General features: G+C 34.0%; 1 protein-coding gene across 5 annotated transcripts in view; it reads left to right on the plus strand.

Moving 5' to 3' along the window:
* NECTIN3 (nectin cell adhesion molecule 3) overlaps positions 1 to 26740 on the plus strand; it is a 131783-nt gene that overhangs the window by 24931 nt on the left and 80112 nt on the right. For all 5 annotated transcript variants that reach the window (XM_017882339.1, XM_017882320.1, XM_017882328.1 and 2 more), the window contains 4 exons: positions 10947 to 11288; positions 17545 to 17841; positions 21165 to 21282; positions 25350 to 25501. In XM_017882339.1, the coding sequence (XP_017737828.1) occupies positions 10947 to 11288; positions 17545 to 17841; positions 21165 to 21282; positions 25350 to 25501 (909 nt within the window). The remainder of the gene's footprint in view (positions 1 to 10946; positions 11289 to 17544; positions 17842 to 21164; positions 21283 to 25349; positions 25502 to 26740) is intronic.

The raw sequence follows: 26740 nt of genomic DNA on the forward strand, positions 1-26740 counted from the left end.
CTAAAGTGTTGGGATTACAGGCGTGAACCACCGCACCCGGCCATAAATGAATTTTGTGTTTAGGCTTTGGTCCTATTCCCAAGATATCTCATCATGTATATGCAAATATTTCAAAATTAAAAAAAAACAAAAACACCCAAAATTTGAAACTCATCTTGTCCTAAGCATTTCAGATAAGGGATACTCATCCTGTAGTATAATTTTTGTGATACTTTTGGGAATACATTTTATTAGGATTAAAACTCATTTAAAATTTAAATAGTAATTTAAACTAACTTTAAGACTTTTTTAAAACTAATTTTAAAATCATTTTGAAAATAATTCATTAGTATTTCAAAATTGCAACAGTTTCACAGGTTGAAGTGGGAATGGAAAGAGTAGAATCTGAATAATTGCTATGAAAACTCTGCCTCTGCATTTTACTTGCCATAGTGCTTGGTTTAAGAACTGCAATACCTCTCTACCTTTGTAATTTGAAAATCATTGAGATTTTGAATGTCGTGACTAGTAGTTCTTCTAGATTTTCTTTCTATAAAACATTCAATTTTACTCATATTGTGCTTAACATGAGGGAGTTGGGAAGATAACTGTTGAAAGCCAGAAGGCTGCTGCTTATCTATGTTTTGCCACTAACCAGTCATGTAATAACAGCAGATCACTATCTCTGTAAAATGAGGTTATATCAGATACCTTCTAAGGTCTCTTCCTGTTACAAAGTTTTGTGCTTCTCTTCTGAAAATATGAAGAAATTGTGCTTTCACCCATACAGTAAATTCAACTAAAGAAAAGCCTTACTTAACGTGGTTAAATCAAGATACTGTCCTTATTTGAAATTAAAACATAGCAATTGTTTGAGAATAGATGATGAAAACCCCATTTTAGAAAGAACATTTTATAAAAGCCTGAAATTGCTACTGAAAGATTATTAAAAATACCATGATACAGTAGGATTAACTTTATAGTTAGTATTAATGTGTACGAAATATTTTTGTAGAAATTTGCTATTTTGTGTATCTGTTATTCACTATATTGGTTATGTGTAAGTAATTATAGAAATGTAAACTTTTAAAAATTATTTGAAGCTGAATTTTTTAGCTTCAAAGAAACCTGTAAACCTTTATTTAGAAAGGAAGTTGACTTTTATTGTATTTCTATTCTAGAATTGTGTTATCTAGAACTTTCTGCAGTGATGCAAATGTAATGTAGCTATACTGTTCAGTATGATTGTCACTAGCTAATTGTGGAAATTGAGTACTTGAAGTATGGCTTATAACTGAAAACCTAATTTAATTTTAAATAGCCACATGTGGCTAGTGACTGAGACAGTACTGTTTTAGAAAATGCTAAGCAATATGCCAGAGAGTAATTACAAGACTTTAGTTCTAGTTCTTTGTGCCATTTCAGATTACTGTCCTTTCCCATTTTGTATTCAGCCTTGCTTTTCAGCCTTATTTGTACTTATATATTTTGGCCTCATACTGAATCTTTGCTTAGCACGGAATGGTCTTCTCAGCCTATGAAAATATGAGCCTTCAAGGGATAGCTTAAATGTCACATCTAGCAAAGTCTTCCTTGATCCTCTGGACTATGGCAAATGATACTGTCCCTTATTATTTATGTGACCCAGGGTAAGTCTTGACCTTTTTGATTCTTGATCTGTCATATGGAAAAAAAATTACCTGCGCCTAACAGGGTGGTTTATTAGGGGCAAGGGTTTGGATGTGGAGATCAGTAGAAATGGTGTATATAAAAGCTTTTTGACAGTTTTCAAGAATGTACAATTTTAAGGTGATGAGCCATTTTATAAACATTAAGACTGAGTCCCAGAGAAATTAACTTTCCCACTATCCACCCATCATCTCTCATTTTCCACCTCATCCCACTTAGTACCTCATTTGCAATAATTCTTTAGCTATATTGGTTTCTATAACCCTTTCATCCTTCTTCCTCCTCCCCCACTTCTTGACCAACTTAAAGTTCATAATCCATCATTAAAATCACTTATTTCTCTACACCATCAACTCCCTTGCCTGTTTCGCTTTTAAATTGTGCATGCCTGGTAAAATGTCCAACCCGGGTTAAATCTTGCTCTGTGCCTTCTTCACGCCTCCACTCAGGCAGCTGAAAGCTGGTCGATGCTGCTATAATTCAAGATCAGTAACTTTAAGCATGACTTGTCTTTTTATTCTCTTTATAGTGTGTTTTGCAGAGCAGCCTAGCTTATCAGGAGTTTCTTTCATGGATCATGCCTTTGGTGTTGCATCTAAAACATTATTGTCATATCTAAGGTCATCTAGTTTTTTTTTGCTCTGTTGTCTTCTAGGGTTTTTATAGTTTTGCATTTTATACTTAGGTTTATTTTCTATTTCAAGTTAATTTTTGTAAAATCTATGTCTAGAATTATTTATTTGTTTGTGGATGTCTGGTTGTTCCAGCATCGTTTGTTGAAAAGATCTTTTCTTTATTACATTGCCTTTGCTCTTTTGTTAGAAATCAAAGTTAACATATAAAGACTATATGAGTCTGTTTTGGGACTCTATTCTGTTCCGCTGACCTGTCTATTCTTTAGCCAGTACCACATGTTCTTGATCACAGTAACTTTATGGTAAGTCTCAAAGTCAGATAATGTAAGTCCTCTGACTTTGTTCTTCTTCAATGTTGTGTTGACTATGCCGGGTCTTTTGTCTCTCCATATACATTTTAGGATCAGTTTGTTGCTAGCGGAGATTTTGATTGGAATGTTGAATCTGTAGATCAAGTTGGGAAGAACTAATATCTTGACAATATTGAGTCTTCCTATTCAAGAACATGAAATATCGCTCCATTTATTTAGTTATTTTATTTTCTCAGAATTGTAGTTTTCTGCAGGTAGATCTTATACATATTTTGTTAGATTTATACCTAAGCATTTTATTGTTTTGGGTGCTATGTAAATGGTACTCTGTTTTTAACTTCAAATTCCACTTGATCATTACTGGTACATAAGAAAGTGATTGACTTTTTTCTTTTTTTTTTTGACTTTGCATTCTGTAACCTTGCTATAATTGATTATTAGCTCCAGGAGTTTTTTCATCACCCACAAACAATGACAGTTTTATTTCTTCCTTTCTAATCAGTATACGTTTATTACTTGCCTTTTCTTGTCTTATTACTTTAGTAAGGACTTCTAGTATGCTGTTGAAAAAGGAGTAGTGAGGGGAAAATCCTTGCCTATTTCTAATCTTAACTGGAAAGATTCTAGTTTCTTGACATTAAGTATGATATTGGCTGTGGGTGTTTTGTTTTGTAGATGTTCTTTATCAAGCTGGGGAAGTTGCCGCTATTGCTAGTTGGATGTCCCTTTGTATTGCTGACTAATATTTCATTGTATGGGTTTACCACAGTTTGTATATTCATTCTTCTCTTGATAAACATTTGGATTGTTTCTGTTTCTTGGGTGTACAAATAAAACCATTGTGAACATTGGTATACAAGTGTACAAGCCTTTGTATGGACACATGCTTTCTTTACTGATGAGTAAAGACACAGGAATGATATGGCTGGATCATATGGTATGTTTAACTTTAAGAGACTGCTAAGTGTATTCCAGTGTGGTTTTACCATTTTACAGTTTAATCAGCAATGTAGGAGCGTTCTAATTCATCCACATTTTCTTCAAAACTTGTTGTCAGGCCATTTAATTTTGTCCCCTCTTATGGCTATGTAGTAGTACCTTATTTTAGTTTTAATTTACGTTTCCTCAGTGATGTTGATCATCTTTTCATGTGCTTGTTCATGTGTCTTCTTGGTGATGTCTGTTCAGTTTTTTTTTTTTTTTTTTTTTTAAGGGAGAGGGTCTTGCTCTGTCTGCAAGGCTGGAGTGCAGTGGCATGACTGCAGCTTACTGCAGCTTACAGTGGCATGACTTACCTTCTAGGCTCAAGCAATTCTTCCATCTCAGACTCCTAAATAGCTGGGACTACAGGCGTGCACCACCATGTTTGGCTCATTTTTTATTTTTTATAGAAATGGGTGCTCACTGTGTTGGCCAGGGTGGTCTCAAACTCCTGGGCTCAAGCAGTCCTCCTGCTATAGCTTCCCAAAGTTGCTGGGGTTACAGTCATGAGCCACTGTACCCAGCCTCTTTAGCTCATGTTTTATTGGCTTGTCTTTATTGTGGAATTTTGGGAGTTCTTTATGTGTTTTGAATCTTAACAGATATAAATCCTCTACTAGATGCATGTTTTGCAAGGATTTTCTCCTAATTAGTGGTTTAAGTGTCGAAGAGCAGAATTTTTTTTATTTTGATGAAGCCCGCTCATTGTGCTTTTAGTGACATATGTAAGAAATACGTGCCTAACCTAAGGTCACAGATATTTGCATTTCTAGATAAATTTTAGAACAACTTGTCAGTTTCGAATAAAGATGGGAATTTCATTGTGTTAAATCTGTAGATCAATTTAGAATTAATGTGTTAATAATGTTGTATCTTCTGATCCATGAATACAGTATATCTCTCCATTTTTTTAGATAATCTTAAATTTCTCTCAGCAAATTTTATAATTTTAACTGTACAGTTTTTTCACACCTTCGGTCAGATTTATCTGTATTTTATCTTTTTTTCTTTTTCTTTTTTTTTTTGAGACAGGGTCTTGCTCTGTCACCCAGGCTGGAGTGCAGTTGCACGATCTTGGCTCATTGCAACCTCTGCCTCCCAGGCTCAAGCGATCCTCCCACCTCAGCCTCCTGAATAGCTGGTACCCCAGCTACCATGCCTGGCTAACTTAGTATTTTTTGTAGAGACGGGGTTTGGCTATATTGCCCAGGCTGGTCTCAAATTCCTGAGCTCAAGCAATTTACCTGCCTCAGCCTCCCAAAGTGTTCACATTACAGGGGTGAGCCACTGCACCCAGCCCTTATTTTCTACTTTTGATGCTATTCTAGCTAGCAATGTTTTACAATTTTTATTTTGTAATTTTCTGCTGCTAATACATAGAAATACAATCGATATGTGTATATTGGTCTTAGGTCCTGCATAAGGGCCACTACTGTCCTTGCTGAACACCCTTGTCATAGTAGCTTTATTGTAGATTCCATCATATTTTCTCTAAAGACAATTGTGTTTTCTGTGAATAAAGACATTTCATTTGTTCCTTTTTGATTTGAAATTTCTTTCTTTTTCTTGCTTGATTGTACTGGCTAGAACCTTCAGTACGATTTTGGATATAACTCCAAGACTGCCTAGCTCTATTTAGTTTCTCGGTCCTTGTGCTTCACTTTGTCTACTGCCTCTGAGGGATTAGAACTTTCTTGCCTGTTGACTATTAACTTGAAATAGTTGTTTCAGGCAAAAGGATAAATCTTGTTACTCCTTCATGTCTGAAAGGAGCAATCTCTGTTCTATTTCACATCAAGCTTTTATTCTCACCACTCCACCAAAACAGTTGCTAAATTCAGTGGTTACTTATTAGTGCTTTTTTTTTTTTTTAACTTCTTGGCAGCATTTGGAATAATTGAGCACTCTCTAGGTACTTTCTTCGCTTAATGTATAGGATACCCTCTTGGTTCCCTTCCTGCTTCCCTGGACAGCTTTATTGATGCTACGCAATTTAAATGTTAGGATGCACTGTGGATCCTTGACATTTACACCTTTGTTCTCTGTATTTTTACTGCCTTGCTAATTGTCTGTTTCCTCATTAAAATGCAAACTCTCTAATGGCTCAGCACCTAGGGCAGTGCCTGGCACAAAGTGTTCACCCAACACATACCAATGAATGAATGAAGAAATGGTTGGTTTTCTCAACCAGTTTTTGGCACGTGACCCAGGTTTCTCCTTAGAACATAGAAACCTTTAATTCCAGAATTATTTCTAGTTATGACATGAGATGAAGTTAGAGATTCTTTCATACTCTGATAATATTTGTTTACAGTTTATAGTGTTAAGTACGTTATTTAATTCACTTGGCTTTATTCTTACATGGTTATTTCTGTTTGAGTATTGTTTGGAGATTTTATTGGAAAACCTTTTTGTTTTATTTACAGAGTTGACATCACTTACCTATCAGTTTAAAACAAATCAGGTTAATTACTGAATGTACTGGTGATAAATTTTATTCTTCCAAAATGTGTTTTGTTGAAGTATGTTGAAATTTTTGAGGACAACTATATGCTATCACATTGCTAGTTTGTTAATGTATATTTTATTAGTTGCCTCTAAATTATTCTAAATTTTGAGGATTCTGAAAGGATTCATATCTTAGAGATTTTCAAAGGTGGTGTGTAGTTGGACACAGACTAAAATAAATGTTTCATTTATAGCATATTTGCATATACCCATTGTGTAGATCTTAACATTTGAAAGATCCTGGGAATTGAAATGTCCAGTATGCATGCTGTTGCTGTAGATTGAGAAGTGAAATGTGGTAAAAGATAGCATCAGAGTTTTAAAAAGTGTAGTATCAAAAGTTTGTGATGGTTTCTGTTACTTCTTGGTTCATTTCTGAGAGTCAGGGAAGAAAGAAATGGAATGGTTGCCATTTTATTCATACTTTCATTTCAAACACTTTTAGTGTGATCTGTAATGTGGATCTCACTCATTTTTTTTATAACCCATTTTTTAAATAACCCATAGCAGTTATATACGTCATCACATTTTCTTTTCTGTCGCAAACATCTTGAATGTGTGTATTTACAAATGTTTTGTATCTCCCGGGCACTCTGTAAATACTGACTGAATGACTGTTCAAAGACACATGAAGACTCCAAAGAGTTGTGTTTTCATGGTTGTAGTGTTTTTGTGGAGCTACAGATAGGAGAATAAATGCTGTCTGTCTCTTTCTCTGAAATAAGAAGTTCAATTTAATTAATTAGCTCATGATGCAAAATTAAACTTTTAAATCAGGAAGACAGAGTAGAAACAGAGTATCCTATTTTATTATGGCTTTCCTTCATGTCTGGAGTGTGCAGTAGCCAGGACCACCTTATGACAAGGTTGGAGTCTTGCTAGATATGTAAGATTCAATTCTTTGCTATTCCTTTGCCTCTTTATATTCTAGACTTACATTACCAGTAGTGATTAACTTACTTTAAATAATTTAGCTCTTTAATAATAAACGTTTACATTTCTCCAGGACCTTTCTGCTCTCCAGTTAAACTCAGTTTCATGTGGGAAAGTAGAGGGAGGAAGTAGTAGTAGGCTTAAAGATTGGTAGTCTCTGAGTAGTGAGGCTTTCTCATTTGGACTTTGGTTTAAGAACCACAACAGAAAATCTGTTTCTCCACAGTTTTAAGATTCCGTGGGGGAAAATCTTATTCAGAAGTGGTTTTTAACATTTGGATTTCTTCCAGGAATGGAAATGTATTAGATTCTTTTATTTGCAACAACAGAACTCTGGCTAATTAAAACATAGCTAAGACATACTACCTGTCTTAGTCAACTTGGGGTGTGTATTATAGTCCATTCGTGTTGCTATAAAGGAATACCTGATACTGGTAATTTTAAAGGAAACAGGCTTATTTTGGCTCACCATTCTTCAGGCTGCATAGGAAACATGGTGCTGGCATCTGTTTCTGGTGAGGGCCTCAGGAAGCTTAGAATCATGGGAGAAGGTGAAGTGAAGGGGAGCCAACATGTTACATAAAGCAAAAGAAAGTGGGAAAGTGCCAGCCTCTTTTAAACAGCCAGCTCTCCTCTCCTGTGAACGCAGAGTGTGGAAACTCACTCATTACCACAGGGACAGCACCAAGCTATTAATGAGGGCTTCACTCCCGTGACCCAAATACCTCTCATTAGGTCCATCTCCAATATGGGAGGTCACATTTCAACATGAAATTTGGAGGGGACAGAACATCCAAACCATTGCAGGCTGCTGTAACCAAATACTGTAAACTAGGCAGCTTAAACAGCGTTTATTTCTCACAGTTGGGGAGGTTGGGAAGTCCAAGATCCATGTGCCAGCAGATCCAGTTCTTGATGAGGATCTTCTTCCTGGATTGTAGACAATCACTTTCTCACTGTTTCCTCATGTGGCCTAGAAAAAGTGAGGGAGTGAGCTCTCCTTTCTTTGTTTTAAGGACACCAATCCCATCATGGGGAGCCCCACCTGTATGACTTTATTTAAACCTGATTATCAGACAGAGGCCTACCAAATACTACCATTGAGGTCAGAGCTTCAGAATGAATTTTTGGGAGGACACAAACATTCACTCCATAAAACTTCTCTTACTCCATTTTTTAATTCTTGTTATTTTACCTCCATCTGAAGGGGATAAAATAAAAACTAGAAATTCTTTCTTTAGTCCTCAGTAATGTTAAGTTTACCTTTCTAGGGTAATTAGGGTAATTATTTGACAAAATATACAGAAAGTTTTATCTGCATACATATGTACAGGCAGTAATTTTTTACTTTTAGGTCTTCAGTCCATCTGGGTTTTTTTTTTTTTTTCTTTCAGTGTTTAGTATAAAAGAGGGGTCTGTATTTTTCCAAGTATTTTGCTCATGCTCTTTCAGCATTTCTTGACTAATATATTATTTCCCCACTCAAAATATTGGCTTTATTATATACCGTGTCCTATTATATATAGGTCTGTTTGTGTACTTTCAATTATTTTATGTTACTAATACCAAATTTTTATTAATTTTACTTTAATATTTTCCCTCTTCAGTAGTCTGTTAGTGTTTTGAAATATTTTTGGCAGTTATTTCTACCCTGTTTTTTAAAATTTTATCAGGGTTTTCACTATAATTGTATTGCATTTGTGTATTAATATGGGGAGAATTGACGTGTAAATAAGTTTTCCTACCTAGGAATATGGCATAGCTGCTATTTTTTCAAGTCAGGTTTATAAGTTTTTTACAATTTTATTCATGAATGTTTTAAATATTAATGTTTACAAATTAAACCCTTTTCTGCAATAAATGTGTAAAGATGTCACCCTTTATAACCTACTGATTATATAGTTCATATACATTTTGCATATGTTTATAAACAACCACATTATTGGTTCTAGTAGCCTTTCATTTCATTTCATCTTCTTGGATTTTTCAGGTAATAGATTTTTCAAATAATAATTCTTTCTGTTCCTTCCTAATATTTATCGTTTCCTTTTTCTTATTACACTGGATTGAATTTCCAGTCTCAGTTGAACAATGGTAATGATAGTGCACCATCTTGTCTTGATCTTTTTTTAATAGCCATGCCTCTTTCTCTTCAGTGCTGATAATGGCTGCTGATTTGAAAAGAATCTACTTCAGAGTCCTTTTCTTAGTTAGATTTTCTTTTTAAAATCAGATAGTAAATGTTTTATTAAATACCTTTGTAATATCAAATAAGAGAGTCGTGAGCTTTTAATGTGATGAGTAGTCTAAAAATGTCCTTTTGTTCTTAGAATAGTCCTACTCGCTGTGTAGTTTTCCTAAATACAGAGCTATTATTTCATAATAAATGACATTTTTTATTAATATTCATGAGACTACTTTTTTATTTGTTTGTAAAATACCAAGCTTGTGATAGATTGCTAAACTACATTAGAATACTTTCACATTTCATGTATCTTGGATTAATTTTAAAAGCTTAGTAATTATCTGTACTCTAGCATTATAGAACATGATAGTAAATTTTCAGGGCCTGATACTTTTTTGAAGCAATGGTTAAAAAACTGAAACTTTTAAATTTGTAGCTGTTAAGTGTAGTCAGTGTCAATGTCAGTCCCTTTTTGTAATATCCTCAGTCATCTCTTAGGTGATAAAATTTGCCTTCTAATTTACTTTTTTGTTTTTGTTTTTTCCTCTAAAAAAGAGTCATGGAAATAATATTGCATGAAGTTTTTTTTAAAACATTTGGATGTGTTTGAACATGTTTAAATGCATTTTCTTATCTAGTGGTACCCTTCTGCATTTCAGTATTCATTTAAAATATTAATTAGATGTAACTTCTAAAGGTATTGTTTATACAATTTCCATTTTTGAGTGTTTATTTTGGTTTACTTCTTGGTTTGTGTATTTGTTCTTTTATTTTGTTAGGGCACATATGTGAGTGGTAGACCTCCAAGGACTTGTTATACATATTCTAATATACTTATCAATGAGCAGCATCTTGCTTGACTATAGTAGTCATGAATGTTAGTTTTATTTCCCTCAAAACATAAGTTTTGCTCTATTGCTTTTGGGAAGGAAATATATATTATATGGAAGAAGTTTGATGTCATTTTTAACTTTTGCTTGTGAAATTTTTTTTCTTAACCCTAAAATGGAAAAAACAAAATTATTTTACATTTATATAAACATTTCTTCATTAATATTTTCTGGCAATTGATCTGTCTTTAATGACTTTTCAGTAGAGATACTTGATATAGGGATCCTCCAAAAAAGATACTTTAGTCTTTTATTTGGTTTGGGAGATCCTACATGCATAAGTTATCTATTGCTGTGTAAAAAATTTACCCCAAAACATAATGGCTTTAAAACAATATCCATGTATTATCTGTCAGTTTCTGTGTGCCAGGAATCCAGGCATGACGTAACTGAATCTTCTACCTCAGTCTCTCTCTCAAGGCTGCAGTCAAAGTGTCAGCCAGAGCTGGGAACTCATGTGAAGGCTTAACTGGGGAAGGATCATGCTTCCAGGTCAACTCTGTCCTAATCTAGTGCTTTTTTTCACTGCAACACATATTGCTATTGTTAATTTATTTGATAGTGTATTGTTAATTTATTTGATAACATATTGTTAATTTATTTCATAGTCACATTTGGATCTCATATCAAGCCCAGAAAACACCTGGTTCATTTCTTTTTGTTTGTTTTAAGTTTTGTGTGTGGTGCATGTGAGTGCATGTGTGTGTGTGTGTCTGTGTGTGTGTGTGTGTGTGTGTGCAGCTAGAGATAGTTACAGAGGGGATCAGGAAGGGAGGAGAGTGTTGACAGCTTTTTTCTATTTTAAGAATTGTAATAGTTTTTTTTCCCTCTGTAGGTGCCTTAGCTGGACCAATTATTGTGGAGCCACATGTCACAGCAGTATGGGGAAAGAATGTTTCGTTAAAGTGTTTAATTGAAGTAAATGAAACCATAACGCAGATTTCATGGGAGAAGATACATGGCAAAAGTTCACAGACTGTTGCAGTTCACCATCCCCAATATGGATTCTCTGTTCAAGGAGAATATCAGGGAAGAGTCTTGTTTAAAAATTACTCACTTAATGATGCAACAATTACTCTGCATAACATAGGATTCTCTGATTCTGGAAAATACATCTGCAAAGCTGTTACATTCCCGCTTGGAAATGCCCAGTCCTCTACAACCGTAACTGTGTTAGGTGGGTATGCTTGAATTATGTATTCTGGTGATACTGGTGAAGATTATAATAAAAATATTTTTAAGAAATTAAAATGGTTGAAATTTGATTTAACTTTAGTTTTAAAGTAAAATAATTCAAATATGATTTTTCAAGATCCTTAAAATTTATGATTATTGGTTTCCTTTAAATAAAATCTTGTCTGTATATACCTACTTATCTATGTAATGCTGCATAGTTTTAGCTAGTGTCTATGAAAGATAGTGATGAGTTTTAATTATAATCTAAGTTCTGAGTTTCTGTAACATCTTTATTTTCATTATCTCCCCTCAAATTTTCAGCCTTTAATTAAATTACCATCTTAACTTTTTTCATTTTTAAAAAATTGAGTTTTGCATCTAGGAGCCATTGACACCTCATGTTTTAATTTTTCATATCAAATTTTATTCCTGCTATTTTAGATTTGCATAACTATCTGAATATTGTGCTTTCACTCATAATAGTGATATTCCACTATTTCCTATGATACCTGTTAAAGTTTATGGTAAAATGTTGACAAAGCTCATTAACCTTAAGCTACTTGCAGTGAAATGTAAACCAATTTGGAAATACTGATAAGTACTTTTGAAATGATAGAAATGAAAATTGAGGAGCAATAGCAACTGGTGGCTGCTCACATGAAGATCTACTGCTTAGATTCTTATTCAGACTGCTACTAGTAGTGTAGGTAGTTGACAGCTTCCAGCTGTTAGGTCCTTTAAGATTACTTCAGTTTTCAGGGCTATTCTTTTTGTGAGTGACCTCAGGCCAGTGACTGAGTGAGGCAGTGGTAGCCAAGGGTAAGCGCTTCTTGGGGCTAGTGGTTGAACAGGATATTAGTGTGAAGATTTTTACCCAAAGTGGGACTCCTTTAATGGAATATGCCCATTGGCCTGAATGGAGACTTTGTCAGGGTACTGGTAGCTCCATTTACTCAATTGAATCTTCCTTCTCTCTTTTCTCCCAGTTATCACTCCCTGATAAACTTTTTGTACTTCTCACATCACACACAGTGTCTGCTTCCCGGAGAACCAAACAAGTTAATAGCTCCAATGTTTAAGGACATAATATTAGTGTCTCTGAAGTATAGGACAGCAATTTTGTCCGAATTTATTACATATTTTTTCATGTTGAGAGATATTTTAATATAAAATTAGATATCTGAGGCTTAATATATTTAAGACACTGCCCTAAGAGCTGTGGGGACATATAACTTACATTTAAGAGATTTATATTTTTGAGAAATTTTCTGATTGGAAGGCAAGGCATGAATATCTGAAAACTCACGTGCAGGACATCAGTAAAAAAGGTAACATAAAGTATGTTTATGATCACAAGTATGGCTCACTCCTGTAATCCCAGCACTTTGGGAGGCAGAGGCAGGTGGATCACTTGAGGTCAGGAGTACAAGACCAGCCTGGCCAACATGGCAAAACCCCATCTCTACTAAAAATGCAAAAACATAGCCAGGCATGGTAGTGCATGCCTGTAATCCCAGCTAGTCGGGTGGCTGGGTCTTGAGAATCACCTGTACCCGGGAGGCAGAAGTTGCAGTGAGCTGAGATTACACCACTGTACTTCCAGCCTGGGCAACAGAATGAGACTCTCTCAAAAAGAAAAAAGAAAAAAAAGGACCTTGCATGTGAAAAGAGCAAGCTCATGGGGATAAAATCACTTTTCATTTTGCTTTAAATTGTAGTAGTTCCCTCTAAATTAATACAGTACTTACTGGCTTAAAATCCAGGCTGTTACAAGATTAGTCATTATTTTGCCCACACCTACTTCTCTTGCTTCATTTGTTCTACTCCTTGCTGCTGTTTTTTCAAAAACCCAAGTCTTATCATCATCATAAACTATTTGCAGTTCTTTTGACCTATGTTTTTATGGGTGTATCTCTTTCTGCCTGGATTGCCTTTTTTTCTGGCCTTTCTTTCTTCCATGTAACTATTCATCAAATCACATCCTTTTAGTAGCCATTCTTGACCCCTTTCTCCAAATCTGATGCTTTTTTGGCTGTCATTGTTACGTTGAACATATCTTTTTGTAGCAGTTATCACACTATTATAAATGTTTTCTGCAGTATAAACAAACAAGGGTTGGAGAGTAACTATGCATTTAAAAATTTAATTTTATGTCCTTAAAACCAATAAGAGTTTCCAGTATATAGCAGTCATACAGTGTTATTTGAGTAGGATATAGGAATGGATTAGTGAACTTGGTAGTCAAGAAGTATTTCGTAGGAGAGGTAGTTGAGTCAGTCAGTGGTGATTAGGTTTTGGGTAGGCAAAAATGAAAGAATATGAAAATGGTATTCTAGGATTGTGATAGTATGTAAACCAAGGCAGGGAAAACAAAACGATATGCAGTTCACCCTTGAACATCATGGGTTAGAGCTGTGTGGGTCCCTTTATACATGGATGTTTTTTCAACTAACTGCAAGTAGAAAATAGAGTATTTGTGGGATGTGAAACCTGCATATATGAAGGGCCGACTTTCTGTACATGGGTTCCGTAGGGCTAACTGCAGGACTTAAGTATGCACGGATTTGTTTATACTCAGGGATGCTGGAACCGACCCTCATCCCACTGCAGAATACTAAGGGACCACTATACATTAAGGGAAAATTTTCTTAACCCCAGTGTTGTTGAAATTTGGGGCCAGAATTCTTTGTTGTAGTGAGCTGTACTATTCGTTGTAGACAGCATCTGTGGCCTCTAAACACTATGCCAGTAAATGCCAATAGCATTCCTTGTTGTTAAACTCATAATGTCTCCAGACACTGCCAAGTGTCTTCAAGAGGGGAGCAGGAGTTAGTGGGTAATCACCCCCTGTTGAGAGCCCTGTGTTAGTGGAACACTGAATAAGTAATTTATTCGTTGTTCAAAGGATTTACATAAAGTACAAGAATTAAATTTTAGAATTATAGAGTGGGACCACATTAAAGTAACTTGAATGCCAGAACAGGGAATTTGAGCTCTATGTTACTGGAAATTCATACTTTGTATTCAATAGTTGTACTGCCTCTCACCTGTCTTCTATTCTCAGACCCTTGCTATTTAAAATGTAGTTCATGGACCAGCAGCATTGGCATCACTTGAGAACTTGTTAAAAATAAAGAATTTCAGATCCCTCTTAGGCTTATTGAATGATAGTCTGCATTTTAGCAAGGTTCACCAGTGACTTATATATACAGTGAAGTTTGAGAAACACTGCTTTGATCACATCACATAGAGGAACGCCTAACTCACGACTGACCTGATTTAGAGAGCAATGTGATGACAGTTGTGATTAGGAAGATGGGTCTGGTGTTTTTGATCATTTGAAATGAAGAGGTCCTTAAATCATAATATCTCAGCTGTGAGACCATGAAGATTTACAATTAATTTTGTAATTTCTGCCACATGAATGCAGACAAGAACTGTTACAGAGGAATAATTAGCAGAATTTTGTATCTGATTGGATATAAGAAGTAAGGAAAGTTTGAACAGTAATAGGTTTTGAAAGTTTGTGATTAAATTATGTTACTGCTAGTTAAATGGGCACATATGAATGAAAAACAGGTGTTGGTGATTGGGAGGATAAAATGATTTTGGTGTTAAGTTTGAGTTTGAGGAGCTAATAGGTGGAAATAACCAGGTGTAGGTAGTTAGAAGCTGAGGTGTCAAGCCTTGTATTAAAATTGGGGAAAGTTCAGAATCATCTGGGTAGTAGTCTATCAGATAAAAGTTTTTAAGTGAGATACAAAAGTAATTGCAGGCCCAGGACTGATTATTTATTTAAAGGAAGAGGTTAGAAAAAATAAGAGTTCTCAGAGAGAGTTATGAGAAGAACTCAGGCAGAGTAATATCATATGAAGAAAAGATAGGAAAGTTTTTAAGGAAATATTACTCTAGCAACCATTTCCACAGTAAGAAATAAGCCCTACAGAAAATGTTTTGACTATTTTTTAGTTTCTCCTAAGGACAGCACGTAGCTAGTATCATTCTAAATGCATAACTTAGGAATTACTTCATTACTTACAACAAATACTTTAACACATTAGGATTTAATTCTTTTCAACTGCTTGGGAAGAGCTGTGCTCAAATATCAGATTCAACAAAGTTAAAGAGACTAGACATAAAAGTGTTGAGTTTTAGATTAGGGGTCTTTGATGACATTAGAGTTTCAATGGAGTGGTAGTAGCAGAACCAAATTTAAGGAATATAGTATTTGCACCACGTATAATCACAAATGACTGTTTTCCCAAATCTATGTAGAACTTTTACTCACCAGTAAGAAAAAAATAGACAGCTGGCTATAATAGGCATTTTGCAGAAGAAAAGATTCCAAATGACTCATAAACATATGAAAATATCTTCAACCTCATTCATAATCTGAGATATTAAACATAAAATCTCAGTGGCATACCATTACATACCTATCAGATTGCAAACATTGAGAAGTCTGTGACAATATCAGCTGGGTGACAATATCAACTGGTGAGTATATGGACCAGCAAGAGTGCTAAGACTGGGAGGAAATTGGTACTTTGGAAAGGTTTTTGAAATTATCTGATAAAGTTGAAAATAAGTAGTAGCAATTCTGAAGATATACTTGTGCACAAATATGCTAAGATACATGAATGGAAATGTTTCTTGTAAAATTGTTCAGATGAAACAGGAACTCCATGTCCATTAATAAACTATAAAGCAATTAAAACTAATAATATATACAATTGTATATAAATCCAAATGGTCTAAAAATAAAAAAGTAAAAACATGAATTCCAGAAACAATAAGCTAAAGCCAAATGTTCCAATATGAATGAATCTCCAGAACACAAAGTTGAGTCAAAGAAAAGTACAAAATACATGTGGTCCAATTCCATTCTTAAAAGTTCAGAAACAGGCTAAACTGTGTTGTTTAGATTTGCATGAGTTGGTTGTAGAACTATAATGAAAAATAAACAGTTGATCTCCAAAGTCAATATAGTAGTTTCACATTGAGGCAGGCAGGTTTTTAAGATGTAGTAGAGGAATATGAGGGACTTGTGAGGTTCCAGTAATAATGTTTGTTAAGATGTGTGGTGGTTATATGGATGTTTAAAATTGTTCATTGCGTGTGTTGCGTGTACTTTTTCATTTGTTATTTTACAGTAATGCATCTTACGAAAGGAACTACATAAGGAAAATAATCATATCCATGAGAGTAAAATGTGAAGTAAAAATAGGTTTCAAAGTAAAATGTGAAACAAAATTTGGTTCTTTCAATACCATCAAGAACAGATGGTATTGAAAGAACCAACTTGAAATCCTGGAAATGAAAAAAAAAAAAATCATTGAAATAAAAACTCAATGCACACAGTAAACTGAAGACTGGACACAAAATTTATGAAGTCAGTACTGAGGAATTTACACAGAAGCACATAACAATTGCTGGAAAATGTGAAAAGATAAGAGATGTTGGGGGTCGAGTAGATTGAGAGGTTCTAACATTGTTACTTTACCCTGCTGAGGAACTTTCTTATATTGGAAGAAGATAGGTGGTATGTCCATTCCAATAAACTTAACTATTAGTGATGGTACCTGTTAGGATGACCTTGAAGTATATGTTGTAAATAAAAGTAATTGAACACATTCAGCAACCTTAATTGGTTCTTTTGGATATATGAGGAGTTAAAGGTTGAAAGTTCAAAAGGCAGTGTTTTAAATGAAATTATTGAGTCACTTATTGGGCCAAGAAAAACATTTCATCTCCAAAGCGTATGTTGAGAGGAACTTTTTTTTTTCATAACATTTTAACAGTAAGTCAAAATCATAACTTACTTTTAAAAGTGTTTGCTTTAAAATTTTTTTGCTGCAAAATGAAGCTATATATATATATATTTTTTATATATGTATAAAACTTATCTTGCAGATAAATAATACCTTTAATCTCATAAAGGGAATTGTGATCTAGTTCACAGAAATTTTTTGTATATGTTAAGTTGGAAGGAATGCATCGTTCCCTAAAGGAATGTATATCTTTATCAGGTAGAGCCATCTTTGTAGTGGTGGTATGAATTCTTGGTCTCATTTGTCCTGGCTTATGATCTTTAGTTTTTCCAAGAATGTGATTGACGATGGCATTACCTAAAAAATGTGTGTAGATTTTATATGCAGTTGTCCTTAAGCTTGTGAAATATGTTTAGATGTGACTTGCAAAGATATAAACATATTCTTGTTTGAATGTAACTAATTTTTTAAAAAATATTTAAACAGTTGAACCCACTGTGAGCCTGATAAAAGGGCCAGATTCTTTAATTGATGGAGGAAATGAAACAGTAGCAGCCATTTGTATCGCAGCCACTGGAAAACCTGTTGCACATATTGACTGGGAAGGTGATCTTGGTGAAATGGAATCCACTACAACTTCTTTTCCAAATGAAACGGCAACGATTATCAGCCAGTACAAGCTATTTCCAACCAGATTCGCTAGAGGAAGGCGAATTACTTGCGTTGTAAAACATCCAGCCTTGGAAAAGGACATCCGATACTCTTTCATATTAGACATACAGTGTAAGTAAATGTAACATTTGCTTTTTTAATATTTGTCAGTATGTTTATCAAACTATTTTTAGTTTGAATATTTAATAGCTTTCCCTTGTTTATTTTGTTTTCTTTTAATTTTGTTTGTGTTTTCATGGAAAATTTCATTTAACCAAAACATTTTAATCACTTTTGTAAAGATGAACAGATGACTTTAAAGTTGCTCTCCAACTTAAAATTATAATGTAACCATTTCCTTTTAAGATCTTAAAAGTAGGCTCGACTTAGGGAGTTATGGCAACTTGTACCTCAAAATGTACAGTGCTGAAGAACAAACAACTTCTGCATTCTAATTAATTGAGCTGTTATTCAGTTTCACTGATGCTGCCCATCTATTTTCTTGTTACTGTTTTTGAGATGGAGTCTTCCTCTGCTGCCAGCCTGGAGTGCAGTGGCACGATCTCTGCTCACTGCAACTTCCGCCTCCTGGGTTAAGTGATTCTCCTGCCTCAGCCTCCCAAGTAGCTGGGATTACAAGCGTGCACCACCATGCCCAGCTAATTTTTGTATTTTTAGTACAGATGGGGTTTCACCATGTTGGCCAGGCTGGTCTCCATCTCCTGACCTTGTGATCCTCCCGCCTTGGTCTCCCACAGTGCTGGGAATACAGTCCTGAGCCACCACACCTGGCCTTGTTTTCTTTGACTTCCCTATATGCATATTAATTAGTTTGAAAATCTGTATTTTTCAATATTATTTCTAATCTTGTCTCATTGATCATGTTATAAGAATTTTCTTAGATTAAAAAACAATATTTTAAATACATCATTGGATAATGACCATTGTAGATACAGTCAAAGCTGAGCCACTTGTTACTTGTATATTTTTGTTAAGGTATACTTTCCTGTGTATGTGTTTATATATTCTTTTGTATCTACTTTTCCCTTTGAATAAAGTTTCTTAGTTTTTAATACATTCTTTATGATTTGTATACCATTTAAAAATTTCGAGTAGTAGAAAAGGTGATGGCTGTGGATAGTTTATAGCAAAGATAATGAAAATTAGGCAGATTAGAGATAACATTAGGAAAAGTATTTAGGTTCTGTTTTTACTTCTATCCATGTACAAATTATAAATTTAGGTGTTTTTGAGGGAATTCTATTTTTTGTTGTTGCTACTTATTTTTTTGATATGACATGCATGGAGTTTTAAGTTACACATATTCATTACACTTGGTGTAATGTTTTTTAAAGCTAATTCTCAGGATCTTTTTCAGCCTTTATAGGGTTAACTTGAAAAGCTGTCGTTCAAAAACTGTTACTGCCATTGCATTCTTAAATGCTAATACCAGCTTTTCCTAATTCTCTGGAGAATTCTGTTGAAATTTTCTTTTCCTTTTCCTACCTTGCTTTTACAGAGTCTTAACTTTTTTCTTTTTCTCATAAAATTCAGATCCCGATTGGAAGTTAATGTATTTTGCATATGCATATATGTTTACCTTTCCAGTGTCTAATAATGACTGATATTTTCAATTTGTAGTTTTTTGTTTGCTTGAATGAAATCTTAGATATATAAAATATTTCTTCTAATGTAAGTGTTTATAATATGGTTTTGATTTATTGGCTTACTCCTAAAATGTTCTTAGAATAGTCATGATAATTTTCCTTTTGTAAATTGGAGACCTATAGGACATGTAAACAAACTTAAATATTGTCTTATATGACAAATTTATGCCTCAATATTTAGAGGTATCCTTTTGGGATACTTTAATGCCTAAACTCACAGATATATGGACTGTTCTTTCAGCAACATTTTTTAGTACCACTTTTAAGTTACAAAAATGTTTGTTAATCTTTGCTGTTTCTTTTTTTAAATTTCTAAGATAATTATACCTTATTAAAAGTTCAGTTTTTTACAACTCTTTTGTAAACTTTGCTTTCCAGTAGGACAGTCTTCCCTGGCAGAGGTAAATACTGATCTGGTCTCTCTCTAGCTTCTCATTAGATCATATTGCTGCTAACTTAGTTTTCTATGTAGCTCACAGAAAACTAGAGAGTCTCTGCATCATACATAATTTAACACTTCCTTGGGGAAGCCTTTTATCACCTCCAACCCCATCCCCAACCTAAATTAGGCCTTTCTTTTTATATTCTCTCTTAGCATCCTATTCTTTTCTTCCTGGCCCTCATAAGGGATTTTAGTTAAGTATTTTTAAGTGTCATCTTCCCTATTACTATTAGAATGTAAATTGTATGTATATAAAGTCTGTGTGTATACCAAACACCTAAAACAGTGTAGTGCAGTGGTACGAACGTGGCTCACGGCAAGCTCTGCCTCCCAGGTTCACACCATTCTCCTGCCTCAGCCTCCTGAGTAGCTGGGGCTACAGGCACCCACCATCATGCCTGGCTAATTTTTTTTTTTTTTTTTTTTTGTATTTTTCAGTAGAGACGGGGTTTCACTGTGTTAGCCAGGATGGTCTTGATCTCCTGACCTCATGATTTGCCCGCCTTGGCCTCCCAAAGTGCTAGGATTACAGGCGTGAGCCACCGTGCCTGGCCAAAACAGTGTATTATTTCTAAGTACTATGCCTCACACTCATTAGGAGCCAAACAAAATGATGGTTGAATGAATGATAGGTTTGGACTTAATAGTTTGGAAGTATGTATTTATATTGCTGGTAGATATGGATTCAACTAATTATGTGGCACATATGCTAAAAGACTTTTGGGTACGTGAAATGGATAAGTTTATGTTTTAGTACATTTGAGTCCCTAGCTAATTTATTTCAGTTGTAAGTATGTGGTCATAGAAAGCCTGTGTCACATCTCTACATGACCCCAATATATTAATTAATTGTAACATAGGGAATCTAATCTCTGCAATTGACCTCATATCTCTTAGAAGATATTTCCTTTTAGATTAAATATCTCTTTAAAGACTGTTTTATATGGTGACTTGGTACTACATGGTACTTAAATGCCATGTCTTATTTAATTAAATACTGTAACATATTTGCTTTGTTCCTGTATCTCTATGTCTTGCTTAATAGGATACTTTCATTTTGCTTTTGGTGATTACAGGTTTATGAATATTCCTTAACATTTAGCATTTCTAATTACTCAAACTGTATGTAGTATAATTGCAATTTTTGGGGGGTACTCATTCTTCATTTTATTCTTTCAGCCAATATTTACGGAGTAGTGTCTTCCGTATTGATTATACATGTTGAGACTAAGGAAAAATGATTCCTGTTCTTCTAAGGCTTTGTCTGTTATGTTAATATTTTATCATGTATGTTGCATTTATCATTAACAAATGGTAATCTGTCCTGTCATGCATTTGTTTTATAGATGCTCCTGAAGTTTCGGTAACAGGGTATGATGGAAATTGGTTTGTAGGAAGAAAAGGTGTTAATCTCAAATGTAATGCTGATGCAAATCCACCACCCTTCAAATCTGTGTGGAGCAGGTAATGTTATATACTTTGAAAGAGAAATTATCTAAAAGTGAAACCTTCTTAAATCCCCATTAAAAATTGTTTTTATCTATATAATACATGATTATAGTAATAGCAGAAAATGAAAATTTTAATTAAATTTTCTGTCTTATCCTGCCCTACCTGTCCCCACCTTCCTACCCCCTCAGTTCTGATCTTTTGAGGCTACTTAAGCAATTTTAGCAGTTTCTTTTGGTTAGTTGCAGTCAGAGGTCTTAGGGTGCTACAACTTAATAGTTTTTAACATTGTTGACTTCTTAGATAAATAATTATAATTTTATGTCTACTTCTTCACTTACAAACACACCCATATACACACATTCCTACCTTTCATAGTCCAAATGAAATTTTAGCGATTTTTAGTTAAACTCAGCAATCACTGTTTGCTTCTCTAGGACAGGTAAATGTTACTAAGAGCTAAGAAGTATACCAGACTTCTGTTTTCTCTTGTCTATAGCCATTTGTTTTCCCAATGGCTAATATTTGCCTCTTTTTACTTGTGTAGTTACTATGTGCATAATTTTCTTTCTCTGAAATTTCAAACTGTTATACCAAGGCTTTTATTCATATTTTGTCAGTATTTAGGGCCTATTTTTATCTCCAGATGTATCTGTCAACTTGAATAATTTCTTATTTTTTGGTCATTTCCCTCTTTTTTATTCCTGTTCATTCTTTTTGGAACTCCTATTTATTATATAATAAATATCCTTACTTTTATATTTTCAGATGGTCTTATTCTTCCTAGAAGGTTTTCTTGATTTTAAAAAAATTTTCCATTGACTTAATGATATAAAAAAAATTTTGGCCTGTTTTCAGTTTTAAGAGCATCTTCTCATGAGACGGAGCATCTTCTCATTGAATATTCTTTAGAGAAGGAGAAGATGCTCTTATAAACTGAAAATAGGCCAACTATAAAAATACGTTATTTTCATAGCACACTTTTCTTATTTTATGAGTGTAGTATCTTTCTTGTTTCTTCCCAGGGATACTGGAGTTACTTCTTCCCCAGAGAGTTTTTTTCTGCTTTCTACATACTGTCTCTTTTCCCTCTAAGTTCTTTTGTTTTTTTGGTTTGATCTTTCGTTATGCAGATATTTCTTAATCTTGTTGGTTGTTTTAGTCTTTCACAGTGAGGCGTTAAAATAAAATGCTTAGTGGATGCTCTCTCTGTAGTGGGGATTGCTCATTAGATTCCACTTAGAGTGATCAGGTAGAGATGTGATTATTTTCCTGGGGAGACTCCAGATATCACTAATAGAAGAGTGGAAGTGTTTATTTCGTGACCATTCAGTTTATTTCTAGAATTAGCCTCCATTTTTTTGCCCGAGAGATAAATGTCTGGTATTTGTACAGAGTCGGGAGGAATCTGTTGTTTTGTGGTGTTATCTTTTAACTTGCTCTTGGCCTCCTTCTAGTTTTCTGAGGTACACTGAGTTGAACTCCAAAATTTTTGTTTGATTCTTTGGACCAAATTGGCTGCTTTCTCATCCATGTGCTTTTCATAAGCAACCCTTCACCCTAAAGTACAACTTTTCAACTTTGGGACTACTGATATTTTAGGCCGAAATTATTTTTTGTAGTGGGCAGTCCTGTGAATTGTAGGATGTTTTGAAGCATCCCTGGGTTGAGAAACACTGACCTAAGGCATATATTGTTTTTTAAATCTATTTTCTGTCTTCTAAAAGTTTGTTGGAACATCTTGTCTGTTGAATTCTGCCTCCTGTTTTCTCCTCTAAGGTTTTTAATAACTTTTTAATTTCTGTACTCTTTCTGGTGGGATTTTATGGGAGTTAGGAAGCACTATATCTGGTCAATCAGTTGTCTTTTAAGCATAGATACTATTTTAAAGGTAGAGAAAAATTTTCATTTACATTTTAAAAAATGGGAAGCAATCATTAGTTAAGATTTTTATTTGATAGAGTATTTCTAAAAGGCATACAATTCTGGATTCTCATCCCAGTGTCTTAACTTCTATATGTCTTTTTTGAGTAAGTCATTTAACCCCTCTAATCCTAAATTTCCTTGCCAATAACTACTTCGTAGAGTTTTTGTGAGGTACAGACAATGAATATAAGTCATGTAACCTAGACACAAAGGCATAGAATATGCTTTTGTTGTAGGTTTAATGTGATATTTAGATATTTCTAACTCTAAGTAATTTTATAATTTCTCAGAGAATTAAAGGGATTAAAACTTCGAGCCCAAAGTACAAAGGTAATTGTGAAGACATATATAATTTATTTTCATTGTTATCCTTGTAGAAAGAGTTTACCTTTTGAAAGACAATACTTGCAAAAATTTTCTTTCCAAAGCCTTCTAAAGGAAAAGGTTGGGTGCTTTTATTTTTGTTTCTTAAGCCATGTAAGCATATTATCTTTATTCTTCAGTGCTGAATTAAAGTACTGTCAACTCCAAAAGATTTTACAGATTATTTTACCACTCACTGCACTTGAGATTGCAAAACAAAATTATTCCATCTATTCTTCAGTGTTGATTTGCTTCTTTCCACCTTTTTATTATTGTTCTTATTCCCTGTGTAATAATTTGTTAATCTTCTATGTACTTACCTAATTGAAAATAGAGATTATGTTTTATTTACTTCTGTATCTCAGCACCACCAGCAAAGCAGAGTATGGCAAATAGTGGGCTCCTAGTAATTGAATGAAGGAATAAGTGAATAAACTTTTTGAAAATCTACTTAGCCTAAACTGTAGTAGTTGAGACCTAGGTTTACTTGACTTTTTAATCTTCTTCTTTTTTTTTTTTTGGAGACAGAGGCTCTGTCACCCACGCTAGAGTGCAGTGGTGCCATCTTGCCTCACTGCAACCTCTCCTTCCTGGGTTCAAGTGATTCTCCTGCCTCAGCATCCCAAGTAGCTGGGATTACAGGCACCCGCCACCATATCGAACTAATTTTTGTATTTTTATTAGAGACAGCGTTTCACCATGGTGGCCAGGCTGGTCTCGAACTCCTGACCTCAAGTGATGTGCTTGCTTCGGCCTCCCAAAGTGCTGGGATTACAGGTGTGAGCCACTGTGCCCGGCCTTATCCTCTTACTTTAATAAAAAACAAAAACAGCAACAACAAAAAAAAACACTTTAAGCTTTACAGCAACAACAAAAAAAAACACTTTAAGCTTTAAAAACACTTATTTGTAATTTTTTTTTTTTTTTTTTTTTTTTTTTTTTTTTTTTTTCCCTGTTAGAAAACAGTTTTTTTCAAGGTTGTTTTTTTTTTTTGTTTTTTTTTTTTTTTGTATCCTCAGGTTAGAAAAGTGATTTTTAGCAGTGTGCTTAGTTCCATTACAGTGAATGGCTTTAGAGTTCTCATGGTGGGACTCTACATGGTTTAGAGCAATGTGTATACTAGGTATAGGACCTCTTAGCCAAATTAGTGTAAATACTGTTTAAAAGACTTATTATTGATACCACATGGTGTCTTGGTTTTTATTGTCACAGATGCCCACCTTACACATGAAATTATTTTATAAGAAGACCCATTTTGCTGCTTTAGAAACTATCTTTGGATGGAGCACAGTGTCTGTTTGCATTAGCATTAAATGATGCTCTATAAATGTGTTATAGAGGGCGCTAAAACATTACATATTTAAGTAGGATGACTTTGCATGAAGAAAATTGTAGATATGTCATGAATAGATCTCTGATTCAATGAGAATTTTAATTTACTTGATACTGTATGTATGTCTTCAAATAGTATATTTTTCTAACTTCCAGTTTTCTGAATAAAACTTCTTTAATTATATTTTTTCTCTGCTTTTCTGCTGTTTTATTATGTTGGCAGAGCCACTCTTACATGGACTGCTATTTTGGAAGAAGGGGTGTTCTTAATGGCCTTTATTAGTTCATCTTTATTAAAATGAAAATTTGTTACTTTTTTTATACTTTCATACTGAATTTTGTCTAAAAGATGCTTTTTTATTTTGACTAGTATCTCAAACATATAATGTCTCATTTTAACTAGCTGTCAATAAATATAGTCTGAAGATATTTAAAATAATTTTATGCATTTTAAAATCTAGGTTGGATGGACAATGGCCTGATGGTTTATTGGCTTCAGACAATACTCTTCATTTTGTCCATCCATTGACTTTCAACTATTCTGGTGTTTATATCTGTAAAGTGACCAATTCCCTTGGTGAAAGAAGTGACCAAAAAGTCATCTACATTTCAGGTAAGTTACTATCTGCTTGCAAAATGAGTTATTTAAAATATTTCTGAATAATCATAATAACAATATACCACAATAATTTATACTTGTAAAGATAACGGTTCCTCAGAGTGAAGTTTTTGCAAATAATCTAAAAGGAATATGATAAAATAGCCCTATCCTGAGATAGGTATGTAATGTGGCATCCCTTATTAAAATGTCAAAGTGTCTATGCAACAAGTTTATATACATTTTGATGCCTGTACATATAGTTAATTTTTCAGTTCAACAGTACTATTTCTCTAATATATAGTATGACTTTCTAGATTATTTTATCTTTGCACTAAGAACAAATAGTGATTTTTTTTGCTTTTGCTTTAATGCCCACTTTGTACACAGTTGTTTAATAAAATGGAATATTAAATTTGACGACTTGGCTTGTTAAATAACATTGTTTCCCACTTAATAAGGGACTATACCATATTGTGTTACCAAGAGGTGAAATAGGAATGCTACTTAAAATGTGTTAATGAAATAAAATGTATGATGTTTTTTATTGTCCTTCAACCACTGACAGCTTAGATTTTTCACATTCTGTTTGTGTCACTGTGAATATTTTTGTTAATTTGGCTGAGTATAAATTTTGGCATTCATAAAATAGCTAAAAATACATCTTTTCCTGGTTGTGACTGCAAGTAATAAATTATCAATTGAATGCTTATTTATAAAAATTCAATAAAATATTTTGAGCATCTCCTTACTGATTACAAGAATGTAGCCATCTTCCTGTCTAACAAATGGAAAATTAAGAGGGAAAAGGAAGAGAACCTAAGAAACGCAGGTTTGTGTGGTAATTATGGAATAAATAGTTAAGGGTTTTACCTTTGTTCAAATCTAAAACTAGATAAATTAGAGGTTTTGGCGAAATTTTGTGCTTGCTTAATTGTTATATTCTCCATCCTTGTGTGATCAGTCTAAGAAGAGTACCATGTATTAATGTATTATTGTCTTACGGTACTCACCACAGTTTTTAGTTGTTTGCTCATTTCCTTGCTTATTATTTATCTTCACAATTCAGCAATTTGTGCTTGCTTTATTCATGACTGTATACTCAGCAGTGAGCATTGTGCCTGGCACATTATAGAGGTGCAAACTTTTTTTTTTTTTTGCGTGACTCTAGCAAGAAGCTTAGAACTGTATACATCCCTAACCCTTTCTGCAGTTATCAGTGCTTTGGTGGAAATCTATATATATATATATATA

Source organism: Rhinopithecus bieti, unplaced genomic scaffold (genome assembly GCF_001698545.2).
Source record: "Rhinopithecus bieti isolate Rb0 unplaced genomic scaffold, ASM169854v2 scaffold_777, whole genome shotgun sequence".
Classification (NCBI taxonomy): domain Eukaryota; kingdom Metazoa; phylum Chordata; class Mammalia; order Primates; family Cercopithecidae; genus Rhinopithecus; species Rhinopithecus bieti.